At 37.7% G+C, this 25,478-nt stretch overlaps 1 protein-coding gene and 1 long non-coding RNA gene across 5 annotated transcripts in view; one reads left to right on the forward strand and one right to left on the reverse strand.

Moving 5' to 3' along the window:
- LOC309504277 overlaps positions 1-25,478 on the forward strand; it is a 503,575-nt gene that overhangs the window by 103,610 nt on the left and 374,487 nt on the right. The window lies entirely within an intron of this gene.
- The window catches only part of mid2 (midline 2), a 154,699-nt gene that overhangs the window by 31,162 nt on the left and 98,059 nt on the right, over positions 1-25,478 (reverse strand). For 3 of the 4 annotated variants that reach the window (XM_082177273.1, XM_082177272.1, XM_082177271.1), the window contains 2 exons: positions 8,662-8,727; positions 7,041-7,136 (listed from right to left, as the gene is read on the reverse strand). In XM_082177273.1, the coding sequence (XP_082033399.1) occupies positions 7,041-7,136; positions 8,662-8,727 (162 nt within the window). The remainder of the gene's footprint in view (positions 1-7,040; positions 7,137-8,661; positions 8,728-25,478) is intronic. The other variant, XM_082177274.1, reaches the window with a different exon arrangement.

Consider the following 25,478-nt stretch of genomic DNA (forward strand, 5'->3'; position numbering starts at 1 on the left):
CCATTGGGACCATTTTACCAACTTAACATAGTGCCTTTGTGACATTGTGCAATGTAGGCCACATAATAAACTAGACTTGCATATCCTGAAGGAAAACCAGTGCTTGAAATGCTGAAAAAGTTTAGAAGTAATATGGTAGTTTGAAAAGTTATACATCTGAATCCAGACAAAGAAAGGGAAAGGTGGTGAGATGTAAAGTAAAACACAATATTGAGGGATAAATAAATGTGAGAAAGAAGACAAATAACAATTCAGTACACAGATATTATCATGATGTAATCTTTTTTGGATAAATTATAAATATGTATCAAGCAGTGTCAAAATGTAGATAAAAAATCCATTAAATATCTACAATTATATATATATATATAATGTCAGTGTCAGGCGGAAACCTCGTGTCTCCATATTTCATCCTTTTTTTATTTTTATAAATCATTAAAAGTAGTCTGTGGGTTTTGCAAATATTTAACCAATAAAAAGTATTAAAAAGAGCTTGTGACTAAACCTTGTAACCCTATTGGATCCTCATACTGTCATACATACATATGAAAAAATTAATAATATAAAAAAGTTTTAAAACTATATTGCAGGTATTTGCAGACTTAATCCAGAATATTGTAGCTATTTTAGCAATATCAATATCCTTGCTTTACAAAAAAATAAAAACTACTTCATCACTACTTTTAAACCAAGATACATTTACCTCAGAAGCAAAACTGAGTTATACAATAATAAAACAAGACAAAATTGTCTACTGAGTAAGAAAACCATTTTTGCAGTATTTAATTCCACAAGCACAGGCTGTGGGGAATTAATTTATTTTTGTGCACATTTAACCGTAAAAAGATTCAAGAATGCCCTGCACATATTTACTTAAGTTATTTTTGGATTAAGCCCGGATGATAATGTGCACTGCATGTAATGACTGCCACAAGACTCATTATTGACGAAGCTCATCAATTCCTGACCTTTATCTCTTCATATTGCCACATCCTTAATCTGCTAATCCACAGGGCGGGAAAGACACTGGCCGCTATAAAAAGGTTGTTAATGAGCTCCAGCGGTTCAGTTTGGGTACAAAACAATCTAAAGTGCTGTTGAACAGATGCCACTGAGCAGAGGTCTGTTTTTTTGTGGCAGCTCTGATTACTGTGTATCTTTCCCATATGCTGACAGATGGGGCAGGTCTGAGTGCTCTAAGTGCACGGCTGTACAAGGCGCTCCTATGGGGCCTGTCTCATCACCGGAGAGTCCAAGTGGCCCTGTTAAAAATGGATGAGGGAGAGGCATATGCATCACAGCATGGCGGCCCTCACCACATTGGTGCACACATGTACACTCGGTGGAACAGCAACAAAACAAAGTGTCCCTTTGCACCACAGGGCTAATAACCCACAATGGCCCAGAGAGAGCACCTGAAATGTCAAGCAAGGGACTGATGGAGTCCAGGCTTCAAATCACCAAAGCTAAAATGGAAATTCCCAATTGAAAGTGCAAAGTTCCCCAGACACCTTCAGTCCCCTGACAGCATCCCTCATGAGTTATTTATACAAGGACTCTCTTAGGACATTTCCTAAAACACTTTGTCTAATGGAATCCATAGAAAACTTTGCCATATATGCTATGTTTCATATAACGCGTACAAAGACGGCTGTAAGCATCACTGCAGATGTTCCTCTCATACAACACAAATGCCGAAGGGTCAATTTGATGTGTGTTTTCATCTGGATAACATCATTTGTAGAGAGTTTGCATCTGCAATACATTGCATTCATTCACTGTTTAATGCTGGTTTAACTATACTCAAGCAGATGTTTTTGTGTGAATCTGCTTTGAGATTTTCTGATGTTAGCAGATGTTACCCTTAAAATAGAAAGTGATGCATTCCAGATGATGCCCTTATTGACAGACATCTTTAGGGCCATACCCAGCTATATACTCTAGGGGAAAGTTACGGTATTCAAAGTAATGATGTGTGTTCAATACACATTGACTCAAGTCAAATTTTTATACAAGTTTAAACTAACAACTGAAAACTGCTTATGAGGCTGAATATGCTGCTTAACTTGAATGAACCACATCAAAAACCAGACAGCTTCCTGCGTCTCTCATATGGGCTGTCCTGTTAAAATGATTGACAGGCAGAAAGCATCTCTTCAAGAAAGCAAGTCTTTTGGTTGGCTAAATTGGGTAATTGGGGCTTTTTTAAAATTTTATTATTACATAAATAATTTATAGCACATTCACATTATATTATCAGCATATGTGGCAAAATGTTAATTACCATGGAAGATAATTCTGATTTGTATGCTTTTTGGGTCTCAGTTTGGCCACTGTAATGCACTTACAATTGAAACTCAACTATAGCAGCATTACAAGGGATTTAAAGAAATAAACAGAAATAAATGGAAATTTTCTTTCTTCTTACTTTCTTCTGTGGAACAAAAAAGAGGATATTTTGAAGAATGTTTCAAATGTCTTTGTACATTTAATGAAAGTCAATGGGATTAAAAAAAAACAACAACAGCAAAAATAAAAATGTACCTTACTGATCTCCATTGTAAGGACATAAAACAACATTGATTTCTCATAATAGTTTCTTTTGAGTTCCACTGAAAAAAATAAAAATAAATCAAAGGTTTGGAGCGACGGTGAGTAAATGATGACAGAATTTTTATTCTAATCAGAAATGTGAAACTTGTATTTTTTGTTAAAGCAGTTACATAAATCATTTAATAAAAATATTCATAATTTGAGAAGTAAAGGTGTTTAAATGGTCCGTTTTAAGGTATGGATAGAACTGAAATGAATAAACTATGTACTTTATCATGACTACAAGAGTAAAGAGCAAAATAGCATAATTTAACTGGCTGCTTGAGAAGTAAAACTCTAGATGTTGCATTTTGATGCACATTTTCTGTTCATGCCAGTTCATATATAAATTCAAAAGAAGAACAGAGTTCACAGCTGAGGAATTTGGGGTCAAACCTTCAGCATTTAATCTCCAAGACATTTAATTTGCAGTGTCCCTGAAATCTTCTTTAACATTATCACACCTCATTCAATCCTCAATAATTTACTGTGCCTTTCAAATAAATATGATACAGCAGGCCTGGCCTTCAAGAGACTTCTGAAGATTGACAAGCTGTTCAATGATTATTCTTACAACAGTCAGGCCTGAATAATGGATCTAGACTTTAATAATTACGTAGAAAAATCACACAGAATGCAGTTAAACCTTTTTTTGGATTGGTTTAACGGTTTTAAATCACCTTACATGTAGCTGGGGATTTACTGCAGAAAGCTGTTTTTAAATGCTTCAAACTGTACGCCCTCTTCCACACTAACTCACTCACCTGAGTTGTGATCTACATTGTTTGTGTGCTCAAAGCAGCCGGTGCTATGCACAGATTTTTTATGTGCGGTTCAGCTGAGGTCAGAGACGTGATACGCATGCAGTCCCCCTGGGGTTCAACAAGACGGATTCAGCTAATGAAGTAACAATGCCTTGTCACCTGCTTTCTTTTCTCAAACGGCAAGGACAACCATCCTGACAGAGTCATTAAAAAGGATGCTCACATTTGAATTTCCCTTGTGCCTGATGTCTTAGTGCTGATCTTGAGTCATATTTGGAGTAAGAACAACTTCCTCAGCCGATGTTCAAGGTGACATCAAGCAAAGGCCTAAATATATCCCTGGTGCCTTGTTTGTCTTGCATTTAATAAGCTTTGATTCAAAGATAAATACTAATTGACTTTCAAAAGAACCGTTTATCATGTGTGCTGATGTGTATGCATAAATATGCCACATCACTACCAAACAGCAGCTACAAATATAGACTTTATGCACCAGAGAACAAGTGCGCAGCCTTTTTTTTGTGTTTGAACTTCCATTTTTGCTGTAGCTCTATATATTTCTATGACATCGCTGTCAAAGAGTAATTAGCTGGTGATGTGTATTTACTTATTTACTTCCGCTTGCTTACAGATCTATCACAGGCTCAGCTCCTTCCTACTTTCACTCAATCCTACGGGTCTACATCCCTACCAGAAGCCTACGATCGGTCAAAGAGCGACGTCTCGTGGTTCCATCACAGAAAGCCACAAAATCACTTTCCAGAACATTCTCATTCACAGTTCCATGCTGGTGGAACGCTCTCCCCACCCTCATCCGGAATGCAGAATCCCTGACAACATTCAAAAAACAGCTGAAAACCCATCTCTTCCGTGAGCACTTAACCTTATAAAAAAAAATAAAAAATAAAAAATAAAAAAATCCTTCCCCTTCCCTTTAAAACCTCACTTGTCGGGTTTATGCTACTCTGAATAATGCCTGAACTTTGTTTTTTGAGCACTACTTGCGTTGTTTTTGCCTCTTCATGATGACTCGCTTAATTTTGTCCTAATCTGTAAGTCGCTTTGGATAAAAGCGTCTGCTAAATGACTAAATGTAAATGTTAGGGATGGGCATGATTAATCGACGATCGATAATTGATCGTTAAGAATTTCGTCGATCACGTTTATTTGTTATCGATTAAACTAATGCAGGTTGCGTTGCGTAGTGTGAGTCTTGAAGCAATGGAATTAATTTTAGCGCGGAGGTACCTGTGCATCCCGGCAACGTCAGTCCCCTCAGAGCGGGTGTTTTCGGCGGCTGGACTGGCTGTCACCAGGTTGCGGTCGCGTCTGATCCCAGATCATGTCAACATGCTTATCTTTCTCAACAGAAATCAGTAGACTGGTGCAGAAGTTCTATGGGAACTTCATGCGTTTTCTCAGATTGGATAGCTATCTGATTTATCAAAACGATTCCATTTACACCTGGTCACATAAATGTGTTTTTGCAAAACGGATATAAATCCGATCTTGAATTCCCGCGCTATATGCATATTTAAATTGTTGCACGTCATCGAATCGAAAGCAACTGATATGAGCTGCATTTTATTGATCATCAGCGAAAATTTCTAAATCAAAGACCGCAACAAGATATTGCGGCAACAGCCCTGGTAAGATCATTTCGGTTCTTTACTTTTAATGAAGATGATTGTGTGTTGATGAATGACTTTCACTTTGATTTGCGATAGTTTGCACGTTGGCTTGATGAATAGATGCTCGTCTGTGGTGATGCGTGTTGAAGTAGCGTCGTCATATCTGGATATAACATGACATATAGCCTATAACACGCTCTCACACGTTTATTTCTTATCATTTTTGGGATAAGTCAAATTTACATATGTGGTTTCAACAACCAGATGCATTTATTCTTGTCCAGTTTCGTCTGGAATGCGTCTCAGATCTCCTCCTGAAGTGGTTTGAACGATCGGATTTAAATCCGTCTCGAATGCGTTTCGGAGGGCATTTAGATTTGGTCTTTTCACAACCGGATAGCTATCCGATCACAGAAAACGGATGAAGTGGCCATGGGTCTCTGTTTAAGAACGCCGGCTCGCAGCTGCAGGTTCCGCTGGTTTAGAGCACCGCAGGAATCTTCAAGTCTACCGAACGTCCAGTTTCACTGCCACAAGTTGATCTTCTTGTAATAAAGATCTCATCGAGGACAAACAAACTGTATTTTTGTATTTTCATTGCATTTTTAATTTATAAAAAGTTAAAGAAATAATGAATTTCAATATAAAAATATTAATGATTAATCGATAGTCGATCGTTAATTCTCCCGACGATCGACTAAGAAAATTTAATCGAATGCCCATCCCTAGTAAATGTTATTGTAGAGTTAACGAAAGTTATCATGAGCATTGTAATGTTTGAGGCGGATGTCATAAGAAACGTCAGTAGACTGCGAGAGGTTGATTCAAAAATCCGTAAGATATTACCTTCATGCTGTGGAAATACAAACCGGAAGACAGAACACAACGAGCGCGGCGCTGAAAAGGGGCGGGGCTATATAAAGAGTATAGAGGGAATGCATTGACGTCACTTTCCCACCGGAACACGCCCCCCTCAGCCGGACTGAGTGGCAAAAGAGCCTACAGCGTGACTGGATTTAAAAGGGGAAACTGCGAAAACTTGAGTAAAACAAACAATTATCAGTTTAAACTAAAGATTGGACTCAATATAGTGTTCCTTACAACTTACCAAAGGTCCAGTCTGCCATGCAAAGGCAAAAGACCGTAACTTCGTTTTTGTTCGAAAAGGAGTTATTGATATTTTTGGCACATTGAAGACCTCCTTTATCATGTGGATAAGTATCTTGAGTCAATTCTGTTGTTTTTTTGAGAAAATAATGGGTTGTCTTAACACCAGTAACACCAGTTACCGCTCTTTGGCTTCGTTTTGAAATGCACAAATTGAGTTACAGTACTCGGCCTTTGTTTAGTCGTGCGTATAATAAGTTATTATGCCGGTGTTCTGTCAAATAATGCTACCTATCAGATTGTATAGTGTTCTGCCTTTGTTTTACTGTCCATTCAAATTGAAATTACGGTGTAGCCTGTGTACTTTGTACAGCTGCCATCAGTCCCAGTAACTTCTGATGTCCTCAGAGCTTTGTCCTGCACAAATATGGTCAGAACATTTAGTATGCTACAGTCTTGGAGGCTCTTCTAGCCTTTGGCTCAGCAGTTAAATTGAAAGAAAATTTATGTCAATACAGCACTACAGGACAAGCCATGAAAAAAGCTGTTCATACAGGCGACTACTGGACTGTGAATAAAAAAAAAAAAACATTCATTGATACATGAATGAAACCCACACAATCACATAAAACATTCATACAAACACAGAATCATATAACTGCAACAATCATATCTAAATAATAACTTAACTATCAAATATACATTACTCTTTACATTTTGTAACTGCATCCCTGGAATAGCCTTGAATCTGAGAAGCATTTGGGCAAGAAATCAGAACCACATTGTCACTAAAAATAAAATGTAAACTAATTTGTTTGTAGAACTGTCAAAAACACATCTGCAGATGTGGGGGAAATAACTGAAGGTGGAATGAAATGAGTATGATGATGATAATGATGGTGATGTGAAGGATGAAGATTATAATGATACATTTGCCTGGACTCACCTCTACCTGTTGACAAATCTGGATGAGTTTGGCCATCTGGTTCTCCAGCTCACTGTTCCTCTTCACCAGATTGGTTAAGTTATTCTCAAGGGTTTGCTGTTGGAATGGCAGAGACATGGCACTTAGACAGAATGAATCACTCTTTCTGTCTGACACAGACAAGCTTTTTTCTTTTAATCCCATCAAGATATGATATATACACTACAGTTCAAAAGACTGGGGTATTTAAAAAAAAAGAAATGAATACTCGGCTTATTCACACATTAAATTGATGAAGTAATAAAAAGGAATGTCCCTGAACAGCAAATCAACATATTATAATGATTTCTGAAGGATCATGTGACACTGAAAATTTTGATTTGCCATTACAGGAATGAATTACATTTTAAAATACATTAAAATAGAAAACAGTTCTTTTAGATTGTAATAATATTTCACAATATCACTGTACAAGAATAAGTGTCTTTCAAAAACATTAAAAAGTCTTACAGACCCCACACTTTTGAATGGTATTGTATACAACCTAATTGTAATATAATTATAAAAAAATGACAGAATGTTCATGAACTATGCCTTTACTATAACATTGAATGCACACTTCCAAAATGCAGTGCTAGAAAACAGGCTTTTACATTTGGAACTGAAAACTGTATCAGATAATATATCTGCTCTCAAAGGATTTAAACTGTGTTTTTTGAGAGCGGCAGATCTGTCTTGTGCGGCTGACAATGTTAGTGTAGGTGCGCATAGATAAATCATACAGAGCCCACAGAGATCCCACAAAGACGGATTAGATTCAAAACAAGCAACTAGCAGCAAATTAGTTCCACACCACGACCACTAATCGTCACTAACGAGAAACTGTGTGCGCTGAGCTGAGACTTTACACTGGGGGGGGGGGGGGATGTAGTGTGTCCTAATTCATGAGCTCTGATATGTACTTTGTAGAAACAGGTTTGTAGCAATTTAAGTTTAATAAGAGGTTTGAGGTCAGAACTTGTGTGTTTGGGTCACTGTGAGATGGATTTTTTAGCTCATGAAAAAGGGATGGTGAAGTACTGGCATGTCAAATATTGCACAGGAATGGGTTTTTACACTACATACGAAAGATTTATGAGGGTGTTGAAATTCATTGGTTCTGAATTGTGACATCACGATGGCGAGAGGTGGAGAACTATGTAATTAGAAAAAAGAGTTGCACATGCTTCACTCAAACACAAGTTGGAAAGATAAAGATAAAGAGCGACAACTCGAAGATAACCACCCCACCATGCTACACGAGCAGCTGAAGTGATGACCCCCACAGTGGGATAAATGGAGAGAAAGACATGATCACAGCGCTGAGATGAACAGCTGATATTAATGACATGAGAGGAAACAAAAAAAAGCCCAAACGGATTGAAAGGCAGGAGCGATGGGAACAACAACATCGGCAACATTGGCATACAAAAGCGAGAACAGAGCCCTTATGTTCTCTTGTTTTGTGTTGTTTGGCTATTCATGCATATGTGATGCAGCCTGACCCTGTCCACCTGCACGCCCCGCACCCCCCATCTACGGTCTGAAACGCTGTCTTGCACACATCCAGTAAATAGATTGTAAAAGGCAGCCGGTGACTCACCGCGGCGCTTGTCTTTGATGCCTCCATAACCGCTTCAGAAACTCTGGCAGGGCTCACTTGAAAAGCCTATGAACACACACACATACACACAGAGCCTTACTGGTCTGGCCCACTGATGGACGGAAGTATTATTGCCCCTGCTCTGTCCGAGTCCGACGACTGGTTTTCATCCACTCTCGTGCTTTATCTCTCTTGCTCTGCTAGGTAAATGGGCTGGAAGCACCTCGGAGCAGGCGAGGGTGTCTATGTCAGACTGCCTATTCTCTGTGCGCTGATAGCTTGCTTTACTCAGGGGCTTGTTGCGTCAGGCAGTCGCAGAGGTGCTTGTTTGCTTGGTGTGTCAGCATTTTAAAATTCAAACTCACCCGGCAAGGACAGATGGGGGTCATTAATTAAAGACTGAGGAGTCGAGGATGATTTATACATCAAAACCAAGTATCACCTCCCAGGAGACAGAAGACAAGCTGCCGGGGGTGTATGAGCCTGGAGCCCAAATGGAGCAATAGAGAGAGTGAGTGACTGAAAGCAAGAGGATGAAAATGAAAGGAAGGATTGAAAGAAAAAAGAAACAAAGGAAGGAAGGATTGAAGAAAGAAAGAAATGAATAAAATAAAAAACAAGGAGGAAATTAACAAAGGAAGAAAGGAAAGAATAAAAAAAGAATGCAAAGGGAAGGACAGAAGGAAGAAAGGAATAATAGTAGGAAATGAAAGGAAGGACTGAAGGAAGTAGAGAAAGAAAGAAAGAAAGAAAGAAAGAAAGAAAAAGAAAGAAAGAAAGAATAGGAATGAATGACTAAAAGAAAAAACAAGGAAGAAATTAAAGAAAAGAAAGAAGGAACAATAGAAGAAAAGAATAAAAAAACAAAAACAAGGAAGGTAGGTAAGAATGAAAGAAAGAAAGGAAGAATAGAAGAAAAGAAGAAAAGAAAGAAACAAGGAAGGAAGGTTAGAAAGAAAAAGAAAGAAAGAAAAAGGAAGAAAGAAAAAAATGAGGAAATTAACAAAGGAAGGAAGGAAGAAAGAAAGAGAAACAAAAATAATGAAAGAAAAAAGAAAATAAATAAAGGAAGGAAGAAAAAGAAAGTAGGGAAAGAGTAAAAGAAAGAAAGAAGGAAGGATTGAAGTAAATGAAGAAAAAAAGAAAGAAAGAAAGAAAGAAAGAAAGAAAGAAAGAAAGAAAGAGGAATTAAGGATGGAGGAAAGGAAGGAAGGAAGGAAAGAAGTAAGGAAAATAAAGTAGGAAGGACAAAAAGAGTTAAAACACCAACAAACAAAAAAAAACGGGAAAGAAAGAAAAAAAGGAAAAAACAGAATGGAAGGGAAAGAAAAGAAAAGAAAAGGAAAGAAAAAGAGAAAAAAGACAGAAGGAAAGGAAATTATAGGAAAGTAAGGAAAGAATGAAAGAATGAAAGAAGGAAGAGAGAGAGAGAGAGAGAGAGAGAGAGAGAGAGAGAGAGAGAGAGAGAGAGAGAGAGAGAGAGAGAGAGAGAGAGAGAGAGAGAGAGCGCAGTGGCACTGCAGTGGCCTCAGGACAGCACAGGCCTAGTGTGGTTTGGGCTGAACAAGTCTGGAGAACACTCATTAAAGCAGACACTAGACTTCAAACACACACAGAGCCATGCAAGAGGAACACAGACCAGAAACAGAATCTCACATGAACAAGCGCAGTGCTGCAGTACACAACACACACTGTGGAATAAAGCAATGAGTGAGTCACTTGCCATTATTAAACTGTAAATGCATGGGTAAGATGTCACCTAATAGATGTAAATGCATGCCGTCTAATTTATTGTTTCCTATACCAGTTTACGACAGTTTACGACTGTGCAGCTGTGGTGCTTTTGAGTGACGATTCCTCATTTGTCCTTTATCTGTCCATGTTTGGGCCTAAGTTATGATTCAAGTCGAGGTTCTAGTGCTAAAATTATTTTAATCATCATAATATAATAATTACTTCTACAATAGACTAATGCTTTTGTTTTAGACAAGTGTTTATTTTAATTTCACATTTTTCTTGCTGTGGTGTCACACAAATACTAAAATGAACACTGAGGAAACACTGCTACCAGAGAATTTCGTATAAAAATAAAATAAAAATCTGAACGTTTTACACATGAACCCGTCTCTTCTTTTGTCAACAGGTGTGGTAAACTGGAACACATTTTCAGAGGTGCATAGTAGGACCTACAGAACTCCGTATCTAAATCTCTTGTTGCATTCAATGCAATTCTCTCTACAAAGACTGTAAAACCTACAGGGGATGTGGACAGAGGGGAAAACTACAAGGATTAGATTCTACTGTTTTTATGTGGCTGGGGGCACTTTCTGAGATCTGATTTTCTATTGGATGTAATTCTGCAGCAGTAGCCCAGAACAGACAATATTAGTGCTAGAACATTTTAGATTGGATTTGCGTAAACCCTCATTGTGTTGCCTTGATTTTGTTATGGGTGTGCTTGTATTTCATTTGTCTCAAAAGTATCATAAGATTTGTTTGTCAGCAGTGCATTTAGCTGTTCATTAGTGCTGTTGATATCAGTAAAAATGTTTAATCATCAGCAAATCAGGCATACATTAATACATCAAAAGATGTTTAAAATTATTTATATAAAAAAATAAATAAATAGAAATAAAGCCCAATTCCAAAAGGATATATTAGTGCTTGCTCCACATTTGAGGTGGGACAAATAATTGATAAAACAATACATTGCAATATGGTTTCTTGCAGTACATTATCTGTACCCTGGCACTAATGCAGATTGCAGCTTGCTTTACTGTATACCAAAACAAGCATTTCGGTTCTTGAAAAGCTAAGAGTCAGTTTAATCAACTGTAGTATGTTCAGTTTAAATTAAACTTGTGCAAGAGCGATTCAAAATACGGAACTGTATGTTCTCTAATCGCTCTCGTGGTACTTTGACACCATACATCGACCGGTCTGTGCTCTTGAAGTGGGCGTAACTTGAAGTGGGCGTAACTTGAAGTGGGCGTAACTTGAAGGGGCATAACTTGAAGTGGGCGTAACTTGAAGGGGTGTAACTTGAAGTGGGCATCACTTAAAGGGGTGTAACTTGAAGGGGCGTAACTTGAAGTGGCCGTAACTTGAAGGGGGTGTAACTTAAAGGGGCATAACTTGAAGTGGGCTTAACTTAAAGGGGCGTAACTTGAAGTGGGCGTAACTTGAAGAGGCGTAACTTGAAGGGGGCGTAACTTGAAGTGGGCGTAACTTGAAGTGGGCGTAACTTGAAGGGGCATAACTTGAAGTGGGCGTAACTTGAAGTGGGCGTAACTTGAAGGGGTGTAACTTGAAGTGGCCGTAACTTGAAGGGGGTGTAACTTAAAGGGGCATAACTTGAAGTGGGCTTAACTTAAAGGGGCGTAACTTGAAGGGGCGTAACTTGAAGGGGCGTAACTTGAAGGGGCGTAACTTGAAGGGGCGTAACTTGAAGTGGGCGTAACTTGAAGGGGCGTAACTTGAAGTCTTGCAGGCTGCAGACAGATTCTATTGTACCAAGGACTTACTATCTAGGCTGCATTTTGGGGGGACTTTACTAACATTGACATTGCTGATACTGTAATGTCTTTTAAGCACCTAACCTCACTAAAAGAATCAAACAACAGCTTGTTCAGAAAACAGCTCTCACACCAACCAAGTCGGAAAGCTCTAGTCCAAATGATTCCCAGTTTGACTAGAACTTGTTTTCAGATAAGAGATGATCCCAGATACAGGGGGAACTGGAGATGTACAAGATATTTGCGGAGCTGCCGTTTGATGCTTGCACTGTAGGCGTTTCACGCTATAACAGGCGTGCGCCGCGTCCATTAAGTTCTGGGTCAGAGCGACAACAACAACAAATCCTGAAACAGAATTACATCCTGAGGCGAGAAAACAAACTTCAAAGTGGGTGTGTTTAATTATTCCGTGATCCTCTCCTCTTGTGTTTTTTTATGTTGAGGGAACACAATGCGGGAACACAATGCGGAAACACAGCTACGACGCTAACAACGGGCGGTTGAGTGCGTGCATGTGTCAGCAACCAGAGCCTGCTGGGAAACGTCGCTCGCACCGGATAATATTCGGAACCAGCACTCTCTAGAGACTCGCAAACTCGCTCTAATGAGAAGCCACTGCTGTTTCTTCCCAGCCTTCGCTCTTCTAATTAATTAGACAGTCATTTAATTCTGTCTACATTACCCTTGTTTGAGGCTTGTCTGGGGAGTGCCATTAAGCTTTTAACGCAGTCGAATACACCCCCTTTCTCTCCATCAACAACAAAAAAATCAATCCCGTAATGCCGAGTTTAAAGCTTTGACCTCGTCAAACCGTCTAGCATGCCTTTGCTTTGAATCCAAATGAAAATGTACGGTGGAGTTCAGAGAGCTCAGGTGTTTTTTTCATGAGAACATCTCTTCCCTGACCTCACTTTTTCTAATAAGACAAGGGCAGGTGTACATCTACGTATTCCTCCGGGAACAGATCCGCAAGCCTGAAGACCACAGTTTCCCCCACACACTAACCGGCTTGAAGGTTAAAGGGACGAGTGTCAGAGGAATTACTTGCTCTCATGGGGAAGACGGATCCCTTGAGGGAAAATGTGCTTCATGCAAAACAACTTAAGAGGAACTCGTTCCAGTTAATTACACCCACCGAGGACATTAAAAGGAAAGGAATTGCTCAGTTAGACAATAATTAATTTTAATAAAAAAACAGAGCTTCTTTGAACGACGCAGCGGCGCCTCTGCTTGTCAGAGTTTGAGGGTACAGGGACACTTCAGCTTCTACCAAAAGACATTAGTGAGGTTAGTTAATCATATTTTAATTCAAGCAAACAAAATCAAGGCTGTGTGGGATTGAAGAACATATAATATTTAACGTTAAATATGTCTTAAAAGCCCTGCATAATTGTGTGATGAGTGCAGTGTTTACTGTATGTAGTTCCTTTTAGGGGGGAAATATTGAACTTTTCTTTTATAAAATAGACCATTAAAAAAACACAGTTATGATGTCATTTCGACTACACCGAACATTGTTTCCTCCACATAATGTCTCCCCCCAAGAAGACAAGTGTCAGTGAAGAGCATGAGGCAAAATATTAAGATTATTAAGAAAACAAAGAAAAATCTAAGTAAATATTTACTTGTGAACTAAGTATTTTTAAAACAATGAAAATATCATTTAATTGTGTTTATTTAGGATACACTATGAAATTAGTCTCAGAAATGAGGCTAATTAAAAACTAAATACATTTCACTGCTGGACAATATCATTAGATAAATTAAATAACAAATTGAGAGTGTGAAATAACGTTTTGCGATACTTTATTCTTTTGAAAACATACAGTGGAATTATATTGACTCCATAAAGTGGTTTTTTTTTCATTCTTCCGAGCTATTTTGTTATTCCAGTTTAAAAAGCAAAGATCATGAAAAGTGAGGTATGCGTTAATTCAGAGTGGTGATTGGCAGCCGTGGCTGGAGAGTGTGTCTTCACCATCGGTTTCTAAGCTTTTCTACACATTATTAATGAGAATGAACTCTTTTTATCCAATCACTGCGCTGTTGTCTCCCCTCTTCCTACCCTTGTACTTTTCCACAGCTTTAAACGCCACTTTCACAGTCTTTTTCAAATCTGAGGCGTGAACAACCAGTACTAAAACAGGGGGGTTTCATGACACTTGGTTTACACTTGGTATTAAGATGCGTTTTGGTCGATCGGATCACAAGTAGACGACGGTGACACATTCCTGTTTACACCTGGTGTTTTAATCTGTCTTTTTTGTCCACTAAATAAGCTTGCACATCTTGAGTGTGTGAACATGAAAAGAGACGATGGAAAACAGAGAGCAGCAGCTTTGTTTCTGATCTGAAAGCCGCAAGACCACGCTGTGAGTGCATGTTAGAAAACAGGAATGGTGAGAGAACATTGTGCTTGGTACGTTTTTCATCATCAAACCAAACTTGGGTCTCCACTCGACAAGTTTAAATCCCGTCTGGCTAGCGCACTTCCCATAATGTTTACGCATTAAGTCAGTAGGTGTAGAGTAGGTGGTCTTTTGTGGTTATTTGAATGCATTCGACCACATGAGTCGAACACACCACGAAATCAATCCGGTCCAATGCGTTTTCAACTACCTCTGGAAGTGGCTGAAAGTGGACAAGCACAAAACTTTTTTAGCTTCAGACTGTGAATCCATCAGTTGGAGGATATCAAACATGTTTGTTATTTTGAGCCTATTTCACTTTTCATGCATCTTCTTGTATTCGGAGTGTGAGATCCTCAGTTTTTTAGTGTATGATACCCAGTTTTCCTCTCTAAACATTCACAAAGCCGGCAAGTGTGTGATGCCTAGTTTTTAAAAACTGTTCAAATTTACAAGTTGTAGAATATTCCAGCTTTATTCTCTGATAAGATCATGTTACAGAACACTCACTTATCAAATAAACACCTGAGAGAGAAGGGAGTAAAACATGGGAGACGTAGAGGTGGATGCTTTTTTGGGTGAAGTGCGTTTTTATACTTAAAACTGGCAGAAAGAGAGGCTGACAAGGCCATTATCTCCTCTTACTGAATGTCTGGGAGGCTGATATTGGCGTCTGCTTGAAAGAGGAACATTGGGGTCACAGCTAATGGCCATTGTGGAGCAGGAACGAACTCTGGGTCATTGCAGTAGAGGTCACAGCATAAAAAAAGACATGCAAAGCTGATGAAACTACATGATAACAATGCACGGCAGAGGCTGTTACACAAAAAGCCTAAGCCCTCGAGAGGATCCAGAGGTCTCAGATGCAAAATAAAGCTTGTGATTTATTTATAGCTACAAAACTTCTGAGACTCTTTTGCTCTTTTGGAAAGATACCGTCTCCTCCATTTGACTTTGAACTGTATCCGAACTCAACCCCGCACGCTCCATGTAATCATAAGCTGAAGACAACTTTCAGCCTGACATCCATCTTTGACAGGCAGCGTAACAAACAGTTTATTCAGAAAAATTAATTTGCAGAAACAAGCCTTGGTTCATCTGCCAATGAGTTAAGTGCTATCAATTTGGACAAGCATGAACACTGACTTACGTGGCATGTCTGCTAAATGGCTTTACATTTCATTTATGTAACAATTAACTGCTGTAGATTTTCCTGGGATTCTAATAACATGGTGATTCACTTTCTTTGGAACGCCGTGCTTGCTAGTGACGAATCGAGCAGTCCGATTGGCCTTGGGGTTCAGGTTTGTCTCGTTCTTCAGTTTGAAAAATCACTTGGGTTCTGAAGCCCAAAACATTTGGCTGTAGTTTGGTAAAGCGTACACAAGTGTGCACAGGTGTACGGCTTATATCACCACCCAGGAATGCCGTACACTGCCTCCAGACTCTCATTAGGCTGTGAAAACTGGTGTTATGAATTCAAGGTGAAAGAGGGTGGGTACATAGCAGAGGTGGAGAGAAAGAGAGCACTGTTGTGCATTCGACAACATGAAATTATTCCAGCTGCACTCAGGGAACAACAACAAATCTACAATTGCCGCTTACAATGTACACCCTAGAGATATTGTGAATGCCGTAAATCATTTGACGGGGCTTCAAATGAAAACTAAATTAGCTAAAGCATTACTGCCGTGCAAAGGCAAAAGACCTGCCAAAACTTCGCCGGCGCCTTCAGCGCCGCCCTAAACACAATCAGACCAACGCTGGACTAATATATCTATGGAGGTATTTTGTCATGTCTAATGTATTAATAATGCCAATCAGAATGCAACCAAAGCACAGGATAGCAATAAGTAGATGGCTATAAGTAATTGTAAATCATACAAAATAAATGCCATGATCACTAGATTTTATACAGGTGTCAGGCCTACTATAATGATTTTGTTAATGGTGATCAGCAACCAAATATTGATAATGTGGAAGTTACTGCCTTTTGCCTTGGCATGACTTCTCACTTTTGGCTGACAATACAAAGGCAGAGTACAGTAACTTTAAAATAGTGGTCAAAAGTCAAGTTTGAGGTCAAGATTTTTTTATGTAGATCATTTTTATTACTAAAACATCTAATTGCCAGGTTTCCAGTGTCCTACCTATAATTAATTTGGCGTGACAACTAAAAATCTTTAAAGTCATTTTTCTCAGTTCCACACTCTAGCGAGTTAAGGTCTTTTGCCTTTGTAGGGCAGATTAGCCACCCTCAAATCAATTAAATGTGCTAAATGAGCTGAAATAGTGCTGTGCCTTGAATATTTACATTCTTTACAAAACATGCCTCCTTTCTATGAGGCTTGCTATCGTTTTGCACCATTTTTAAAACATTGAAATTTGTCTGGCACCTCTGAACAATGGCTGTGGGAAGCTTAGAACTTGATCAGTTCAGGCAAGTTTGAAATTGTCATATATTACTCCTTTGAACATGAATTATTATATTAATTCATCTTTCTTTCTGACACTTCCCATAATTCCTCTCCCTTGGAGACCTTCATGTTTGTTGAGCAGAAAGTCTCAAAACAAACGTCCTTCTCAATTGAAAACCCATAAATCCATAGATTAGCAATACCCGGATAAGTGACTCAAATACAAAGCAGGAGAAAACAAGAATTCCCTCTCTTCAGGCAGAGCACATGGGCCGGCATGTGCAGGGACTTGCCATTTGAAACCTTCAATTGTGGATGAAGGGTGAGTCACACTGTCGCCCTGCATCAAGAGACCTTCTGTCCTCATCTTCCACATGTTGTCCATCTCTCTCTCTACTCTTGATCGCTGAGAAAGAGCAAGGCTGCCAACGGCCTTAACAAGATTGGGTCAAATTCTAGAAAACTGACCAGTGTCAATTTTACAGTTGATACAACTGTATTGGAATGCCTTATATTTCTTATCATACAGTTCTGCTATTACTTTGCATAAAAAGACTCCACTCAAATATTTTGGGGAAAATTCGAAAAATGTGGGTGTGGTATTTTGTTGTTGTTTTTTATAAACTTTTTAACTTCATAAATGTGCAACTAATATAAAACAAATTCAAGTAAGCTTCAGACAACCAAGCAAATATTTAGTGATTACAATGCTTAAAATAAAATGTTAAAAAAGTATTATTAAAATAATAATCATTACTAAAATAAAATAAAACATAATATAAATATAGTAAAAATATACATAAAATTTAGTTACTGCCACATTTCTCGGTTGAAATTAAGCCATACATTGAAAAATAAATAATAGACATTTATAAATAAATTTATTCTTTACATTCCCCCCTATTTCAGTATTGTTTTGTACTGACATTCAAAACCTTCCAGTGATGTCAAAATGTCATATACCAAATTATGACTGTTTTTTTTATTTTTATCACACATCCTCTTACAAGCATTGCACAACTTGCAAATCTATGTATAATACAACATTCCAAAATTACCACAGTAAATCAAGACAGATCTGCGCACGATCATCCATATATCTACATCTGCTTCTGGCAGTCAGTGTGCTCCTGCCTCCCTCAAGAAAAAAACAAACAAACACAATTTCAAAAGGCACAATTGCAGACGAATAGAGCACTATACATAATATTGCACTGACATCTCTTGACTCATCACAGCAAGAGAAAAAGATTTCACAAGCAGCCATCTCTAACACATTAAAGCTCCGAACTCGGGGAACACTATAATCTTGAGCTGGACTGGAAGGTGACTTTAAATACAGGCGGTCATTGCTGTTGTGGGCTGTAGAGTACCGAACGACTTCACACAGGCAAAACTTCTCTGAAGTGTAAACATGTTTTCAAAGGCGGATAAAAAAGGAGTGTTGATGCCAAGAATGACAAGTGCTGCTTTCTTTAAGGGTTCACAGCAAAGACACGGCCTAGTTCTCAAACCACAGGAGACTGAGATGGGCATTTGAGATGCACAACAGGGACGACTGTAGTCTCACAGCAGCAACAGACACTGAAACTACTGTATCACGCTCCAAACTACAGTTCTCTGTGTCTAATTGGCTACATAAGAGTGAAAAATCCCTTTGATGGGCCTTTGAAACACTCTGGATGATAGTCTCCGAACCACACAGCACTTTATGAGATATTCTGTCAGAACTGTGTGATCTGGGTTTTTAAAACGCAAGCGAGCTATAATAACAACAGATGCCGAGTCGTGATAGCCTCTGCAGCATATCCAAACCATTAGATATTTGTCTATAATACATACCAATGAGAAATGCTTGAGCCAAATGAGTCACTAATAAACTGCAGCTCAAAACTGTGTGGAAGTATGTCATTTTCTCAACAATCTGTAGGCTGACTTCCTGATAAATGAACCATGGCTCTGATGCACTTTCAAAACATTGTATCTATCAAGGCTTAAAATTTGGTTTATTATGGGTATTACGCACAATTTAAACAAGTCTTGAAAGCAGTGTTATTTTAGCAGTATTTATATACTATTATAGTATTAATTGATATTTGAATTTGCTTTGAATTGAATATTTTCAGTTTTCATTAAATTTAGTAAGTTCTAGTATTTCAACTTAAACTCATTTGATTTAGCAAATTTTCATTTAAGTTTTTTAAGTTTCACATTTCAAAATTATATTTTATTTTATTTCAATATTTTATTATATCAATTACAGAATTACAATTCTGGTTAACAATAAGAACACCGCTTGGAAATTTCCTGCCCCAAATGATTTGCTAAAACAAAGAAGACAAAATTAGTAAATTAATCCACACAAATGAGTGCATCAAATTATTTTGTCTTTCTATTTGACTGTAATTCCAGTCAGTGTCTGAACCTGCATTGGCAGCTCATTGGACTCTTGATAAGTTTAGTGCGAACATGCTGTGACCTGCATTGCGTCAATAAAGAAAATGGCTTCTCAAACATTTGCTGAACGTTGGTAGAAATGTTAATCAACATTTTGGTTAAAAACATCCCCAGGGCTCATAATGAATAATGAGCTGTTCAATCTACTAAATGTATGGCACTGCACATTTAACAACTAATGGTACAAAACATAAATATTAATTTAACATGCAAATGGAACTTCTTACATCTTGTCTATGAAGCAGTGCAGCAAATCTGGATCGCTACCATCATAAAGCTGTCAACACACCAAGCATAAGACTTTGCTCGCTTGTAGAGTAACAAAAAACACAGCAACAGCATTTTTGATGGCTAATGCTATCAGAGATGCTCTGATGCAGGAGGAAGGAGGCTACTTAAAACAAACTAGCAAGTACTTATACATACACAATGTCTTGGTGTCAAAATCTTTCTCCAGACCAGTAGATTCATTACACTTACACCGTGTCTACACCGGACACGAGCGGCACGATGTGATGCGACCAAAGACAATAGAACTCATTATAATCAGTTATGCTGTCTACACTGGATGCGACACGACAACTTTTTTATCACAACTATTTTTCTTTCGTCAAATCACCTCAGATAATTAAGCTGGTTCAGATAACATAATATTTTGAGTTTCTGTTGAAACTCAATCTGCTTCATTGTATTAATCATTTTTTTTAATTAACAAAATTTTAACGCAAACAGATAACTTACTATTATAAGTTAAACCCACAATATATATTTTTTTTACAGTGTACAGTATATACTGTAGAAAAAAACAAGCTGAGACATTTTTAGAAATATCTCCTTTTGTGTTACACAGAATAAAATCCTCCAGGTTTGAAATTACATGAGCGTGAGTAAATAATGATGCGAATAAATAAGGAACTGTCCCCTTAAGAAAAAAAAGAAGAAAAAAACAGGTTGGGAAACATTGTGCCAGACAGACATCTTTGGTCGTTATGGACACTGCCTCATCATATTTTTTCAGAATCTTATATAAAACATACTATTTTTTTAAGAGGATGTGTCAAGTTAAAAATCTTTTAACACGTTGCACAGTGGATCAATGTCAGTTTTAAATCAATAGACCAATCGGATGAACCTGGGGATGTGATGAGCAACTTAAGTGTATTTAGTGTGTAGCAATGGAGTATGGGAGTTAATGTACCTCTAACCGTGCCTTCTGATCAATTCCGTTGCGCTCTGTATCGATTTTTTTAATGCGAAAACACATTCTGGACCCTGTGAGGGTACCTTATATGAGTATTTGTTTATGACACGGCTTTGACAAACAAAAAGCCTTTTTTAGACCGGATTAGTTTTGTATGGAGAGGTAGGATAATGTAATAATTATCAGACTTTCTCCATTATTTTATTCCTGTCTGGTCTGGCCATGTCAGTAGCTGTTCAGTGAATTCTTAAAGATTGTGAATTCTCATGCTGGTAAACAATACAGCATCTTTTATCTACTATAAAATGTAAAACATATTACATTTGCAATAATTAACATATTGGTAAAAAGGCTTTGAATCTACTCTCCACAGCCCATGTCCAGCCTGAATGCCATTTAACTACTGCTGTACATCAATCACTCCAAGTGTCTCAAGTGGATATTGGTCAATGAACAAATACATTTTTTTTATCATTTTTAAGTCTAAATAGTTTTTTAATGCATAACATTTGTTACTTATATAAAGCAGAAATGTTTTTTTTTTTTTTTTTTGCCATTTAATTTTACAGGATAGAGCATGAGACATGGTACAGATCGGATTCAAACCCACATTCCCCTGAACACAACAGCCTTTGTGTCACGACAATCAAGGATGTACACTACCCACTGTGCAACGGCCCCGAACTAAGCATTGCGACTGGAGCAGGGAGACGAGGGGAAGTTGCAAGTGTGTATGTTGTTCAGAGACTGTTTTTCTGAAAAAAATGCAAATAAAATCGGAACAAAAAAAAGAAAGAAAGGACATACTTGAACTGCAAAAAGTGAACAAATAGCCCTTCTAATGTGCATTGCAGGATTATAGGTTCAGTAATGTGAACAAAATCACTGCATTTTGCTTTAAATTCAATTCAACCTCCTAATAATATGCATAATGCAAAATGCAGTACACAAATGCATAATGCATAATCCGGAGCACAAACCTATTTCAGTGATTTCTACATGCATCACTTATCTTGTGTGAACTGACATTCAATATTACGTCAACAGAAACAATTACTTTACAGACATATGTCCCAAAAAACTAATCCCATCTGAATAAGGTTTAAAGACATTTTTACTAGGGATTATAATCCAATGACATTTTCATTTAAAAAAACAACAAAAAACAACAACAACATACTAATCTTTGTGTGTGTGTGTGTGTGTGTGTGTGTGTGTATATGTATATATATATATATATATATATATATATATATATATATATATATAAGTATATACACAAACATATGCACACACACACCCTTTTGCAGGAAATTCTTCACATTTTTACATAAGAACTGTAAGTAAATGATCAATTAAAAATACATTTTATACTTATTTATCACAACAATGAAGCAACCGTTTGATCTAAATTTACAAGCAAAGGATCTTCTGCAATAAGGAAGCTTTCAAACTAATAAACCACAGCTACTAGTTGGTGCCTGGTGGGGGGTAAATAAGAACTTCCATTTATAATTGACTTGTGCTAAAATTTTCACTGTTTACCTTGCTTTTCCGTACTGATAGGGAGAGAATTTTGGATCGCATTGTGATGCAGAATGTATAATTACGTAGATGGCACATACTATTTTTACCTCCCCGGGTTCTAATCTTCTAGAATAATTAGCATGCATGGCACAAGACTTAACGCTAGAGTCAAGATAAACAGACTGTATGATGGGAAATAAGCTCACTGCTGGAATTCTCTTGTGTGCGGCAGCATGGCAGATTTGTTGGACCCCGGGCTCTTTGACACTTGCACTATGGACAGCTGATAGGTGACATTTTTAACAGTCCATTAAGGATGGCTTTGGGAATAAAGCATGCATGATGTGCCTGCTCTTTAAAGTGGGCTGAATAGGCAAGGAAAAAATCTCAGAAAACCTTAGAATGAAAATTCAGTCTGGGACTCGCAATATATCTCATTTTCCAGACTCTTTTAAACGCATGAAATGAGTAAGACTTGAGAGCAAGGCATGCTCCAAGGACCAACTGTGCCAACTTAATACTTCCTCGCTGGTGAAGATAGAAAGTTCATTTAAGTTTGCTTATAGAGGTCTGTTGAATAGAGCATGTGATAGTTAAACACACATCAAAATTTGAATAGTCCCTTACATCTGCTTATATTAAATGTTTAAATAACAATAGTGAGAATTAAACTGCATATCGATTTAGCCTAAATTCCCCAGTTTGACCCAGATTGATTTAGTCTAAATTCAAAATTCAGCTTTGCCATCACAGGAATAAATTACATTTTAGAATTTATTAAAATATTTTTGGAAAAATAGTGAGCATTAGAGACTTATTTAAGAAACATTAAATAATCTTACTGACTCCAACATTTTGAACAGTAGCCTCAGCCTGTTTTTTGTTTAAAAAAAGGGACAATACCATTCATACGACCAACATACTGTAAAACAACAACAACAAACCCCTGATTTCATGGGGTCATTAAGTTTGTTGCATCTTGTCCGATGTTCACAGTGACCTTCATTGGTCTGTGATAAGATCCAATCTGTCTGTCTCTTCAACTCATTGGCAGAAGTAGAGATAAGCCGAAGGGGAAGAATAGGTGGAGGGGGGTCTTGTCATAGTCAATGAGTGTCCCAGGGCAGGAAGAACTGGTTCGGTATTCCCCAGAGGCCGAGAAACAAGGAGAGAGGTCTCAGAATCAATGCAGACGTGCTTGTGGTCTCACACAATCTTGTTCTCTCCTAGGAGAGGCAGTGTTCTTGGCTGTTGGACAACATGCTTCAGTCATGCAGGATGAGCTGGAATGACCACAGCCTTTCCTGAAATTCCTACCTTGGACTGTCTTCTGACATTCCAACTCTTGGCGGAAAAGCTCCAAGCATCCCTAGCAGAGATAATGGATGACCCATGTCACCTCAGTTTTAAACTGATCAGAATAGCTCGGATGGAAGTGGATGCGGAGCAATTAAACCATTTTTGATCTTTGAAAACATGGCCGGAAAAGAGGCAAAGACAAAGCATTTTTGTTCACAATCGACCACAACCCAAGCAGAACACAGTAAAGAATGTATTAGGAACCGCACTTGATCCTGAAAACTGTTGACTGACAAAGATGGAGGAATGCAGATATATGCCACCACATCAAAGCTTGAACAAAACCAATTCTGTGTGAAAACCACAGTGAGGTCTGCGGTAGAGAATCAGAGAGAAAAAATATCAAAAGGCTGAGTGAAAATTCCAAATTCGTATGACTTTCTTCTGTGTGACACAAAAGGAAAAGTTTTCAAGAATGACCTGGTCGCTATTTCCACAGCTTTTATCAAAAATGGTTATCAAAAAAGTGGTCTATATAACTCTTAACTGTTTTTCAGTAGCATGACAGTAGCTCAGCTGCTTCTAAAACAGAATAGCTTTTACTTTAACAAGCTACTTTTTCCAACATGTAGTGATATAGAGTAAAAAAAATGCTACATTGTTATTTATTTTTTTAATCAACTAAACAGCTAAGCTTTATAGTTAAGCTATTTGAGGGAATAATCAAGTGAATCGATTCATTTATACAAATAATAATAAACCACATTCGGTTGTTATTTCAGTTTAATTTTCAAGGACTTTTAGTTTGTCTTCATTATTTCCTGTTTCATTTGTTGTTATGGTTACTAAGTAAGTTTTCATTGGTTGTCATGATGACTAATTGGTTCTTTGATTATATCACACCTGTTTTGTATTCAGTTCATTATCTTGTGTAGGCAATATATTGGCCTTTGTTCTTTCAGCTCTTGGTCTAGTGTTGAGTATGACTTAACACACTGTTTATCTTGTTGGAAATTGTTCTTTTGTTTTATTTAATAAATGTTTATCCTGCTTAAGATCTGGAGATACACCTTGCCTCATCATCTTCATCATAACGTGACGCATCAACATAAAACATAAATACATGCAGTATATTTAAAGTAGTCTTTAGAGAAACAGATCGACATTGACTGAAATCAAGAACCAGATCAGTCTGATTCGTGAATTAATCTATTTTAATAAAAATAAAATAATTTGTTCACAAATTGGTCACATTATATATTTTTTTGTCACAAAAAGCTATTGTATAGCTTCAGAAGACTTGTAATACAGTATACTTATTTGATACTTGTGTCCTTTTTTAAGACTGGTCATTTCATGTAGTGACCAACAGAGGCATCAAACTTTCTCCTTTTTTTACATGAAGAATGTAAGTCATATAGGTTTAGAAAAACAGTTAATTTGGGGGTGAACTAACTCTTTAAATACGGCATTCCAAAGCAAAACAGCTTGCGCAAATAACTTTACAGAACCACGACAGGTCAAATAAGAAATAAAGGTAGAACATGAGTGCAAAAGAATCTACATGAATTACTAATACATAAATCCCATTTCAAAGAGGGGCAAGACTGAGTGGAATAATCTCTTAAAACCAGAGCCAGTACAGCTTTTAATCCCACTTTCTGAGCATTACTGATATTGTCCATCATGTATGCAGCTGGAAGATGATATATGTGGTGCTTTGCACTTCACACCACAGCACAAAGCAAAGAAACACCATATTATCCCCCCCGCACTCAAGAAACTCCTGAACTTGGAGACCAAAGAGGAGAGAGAAGAAGGTGGATCACATTGTAAGGCTGATGACTCCACTTCACTGCTCTTAAAAGCTTTTCAGTTCCTCTCTGCATTAATTGTGTATGGGGAGCGAAAGGTTCAAAGCAGTTTAATAACAAGCCTCTATATTCACCTCTGATAACCTGTCACTAGTACATCTCTTCACAGCTTGCACCAT

This window comes from Leuciscus leuciscus (genome assembly GCF_965113295.1).
Source record: "Leuciscus leuciscus genome assembly, chromosome: 8".
Classification (NCBI taxonomy): domain Eukaryota; kingdom Metazoa; phylum Chordata; class Actinopteri; order Cypriniformes; family Leuciscidae; genus Leuciscus; species Leuciscus leuciscus.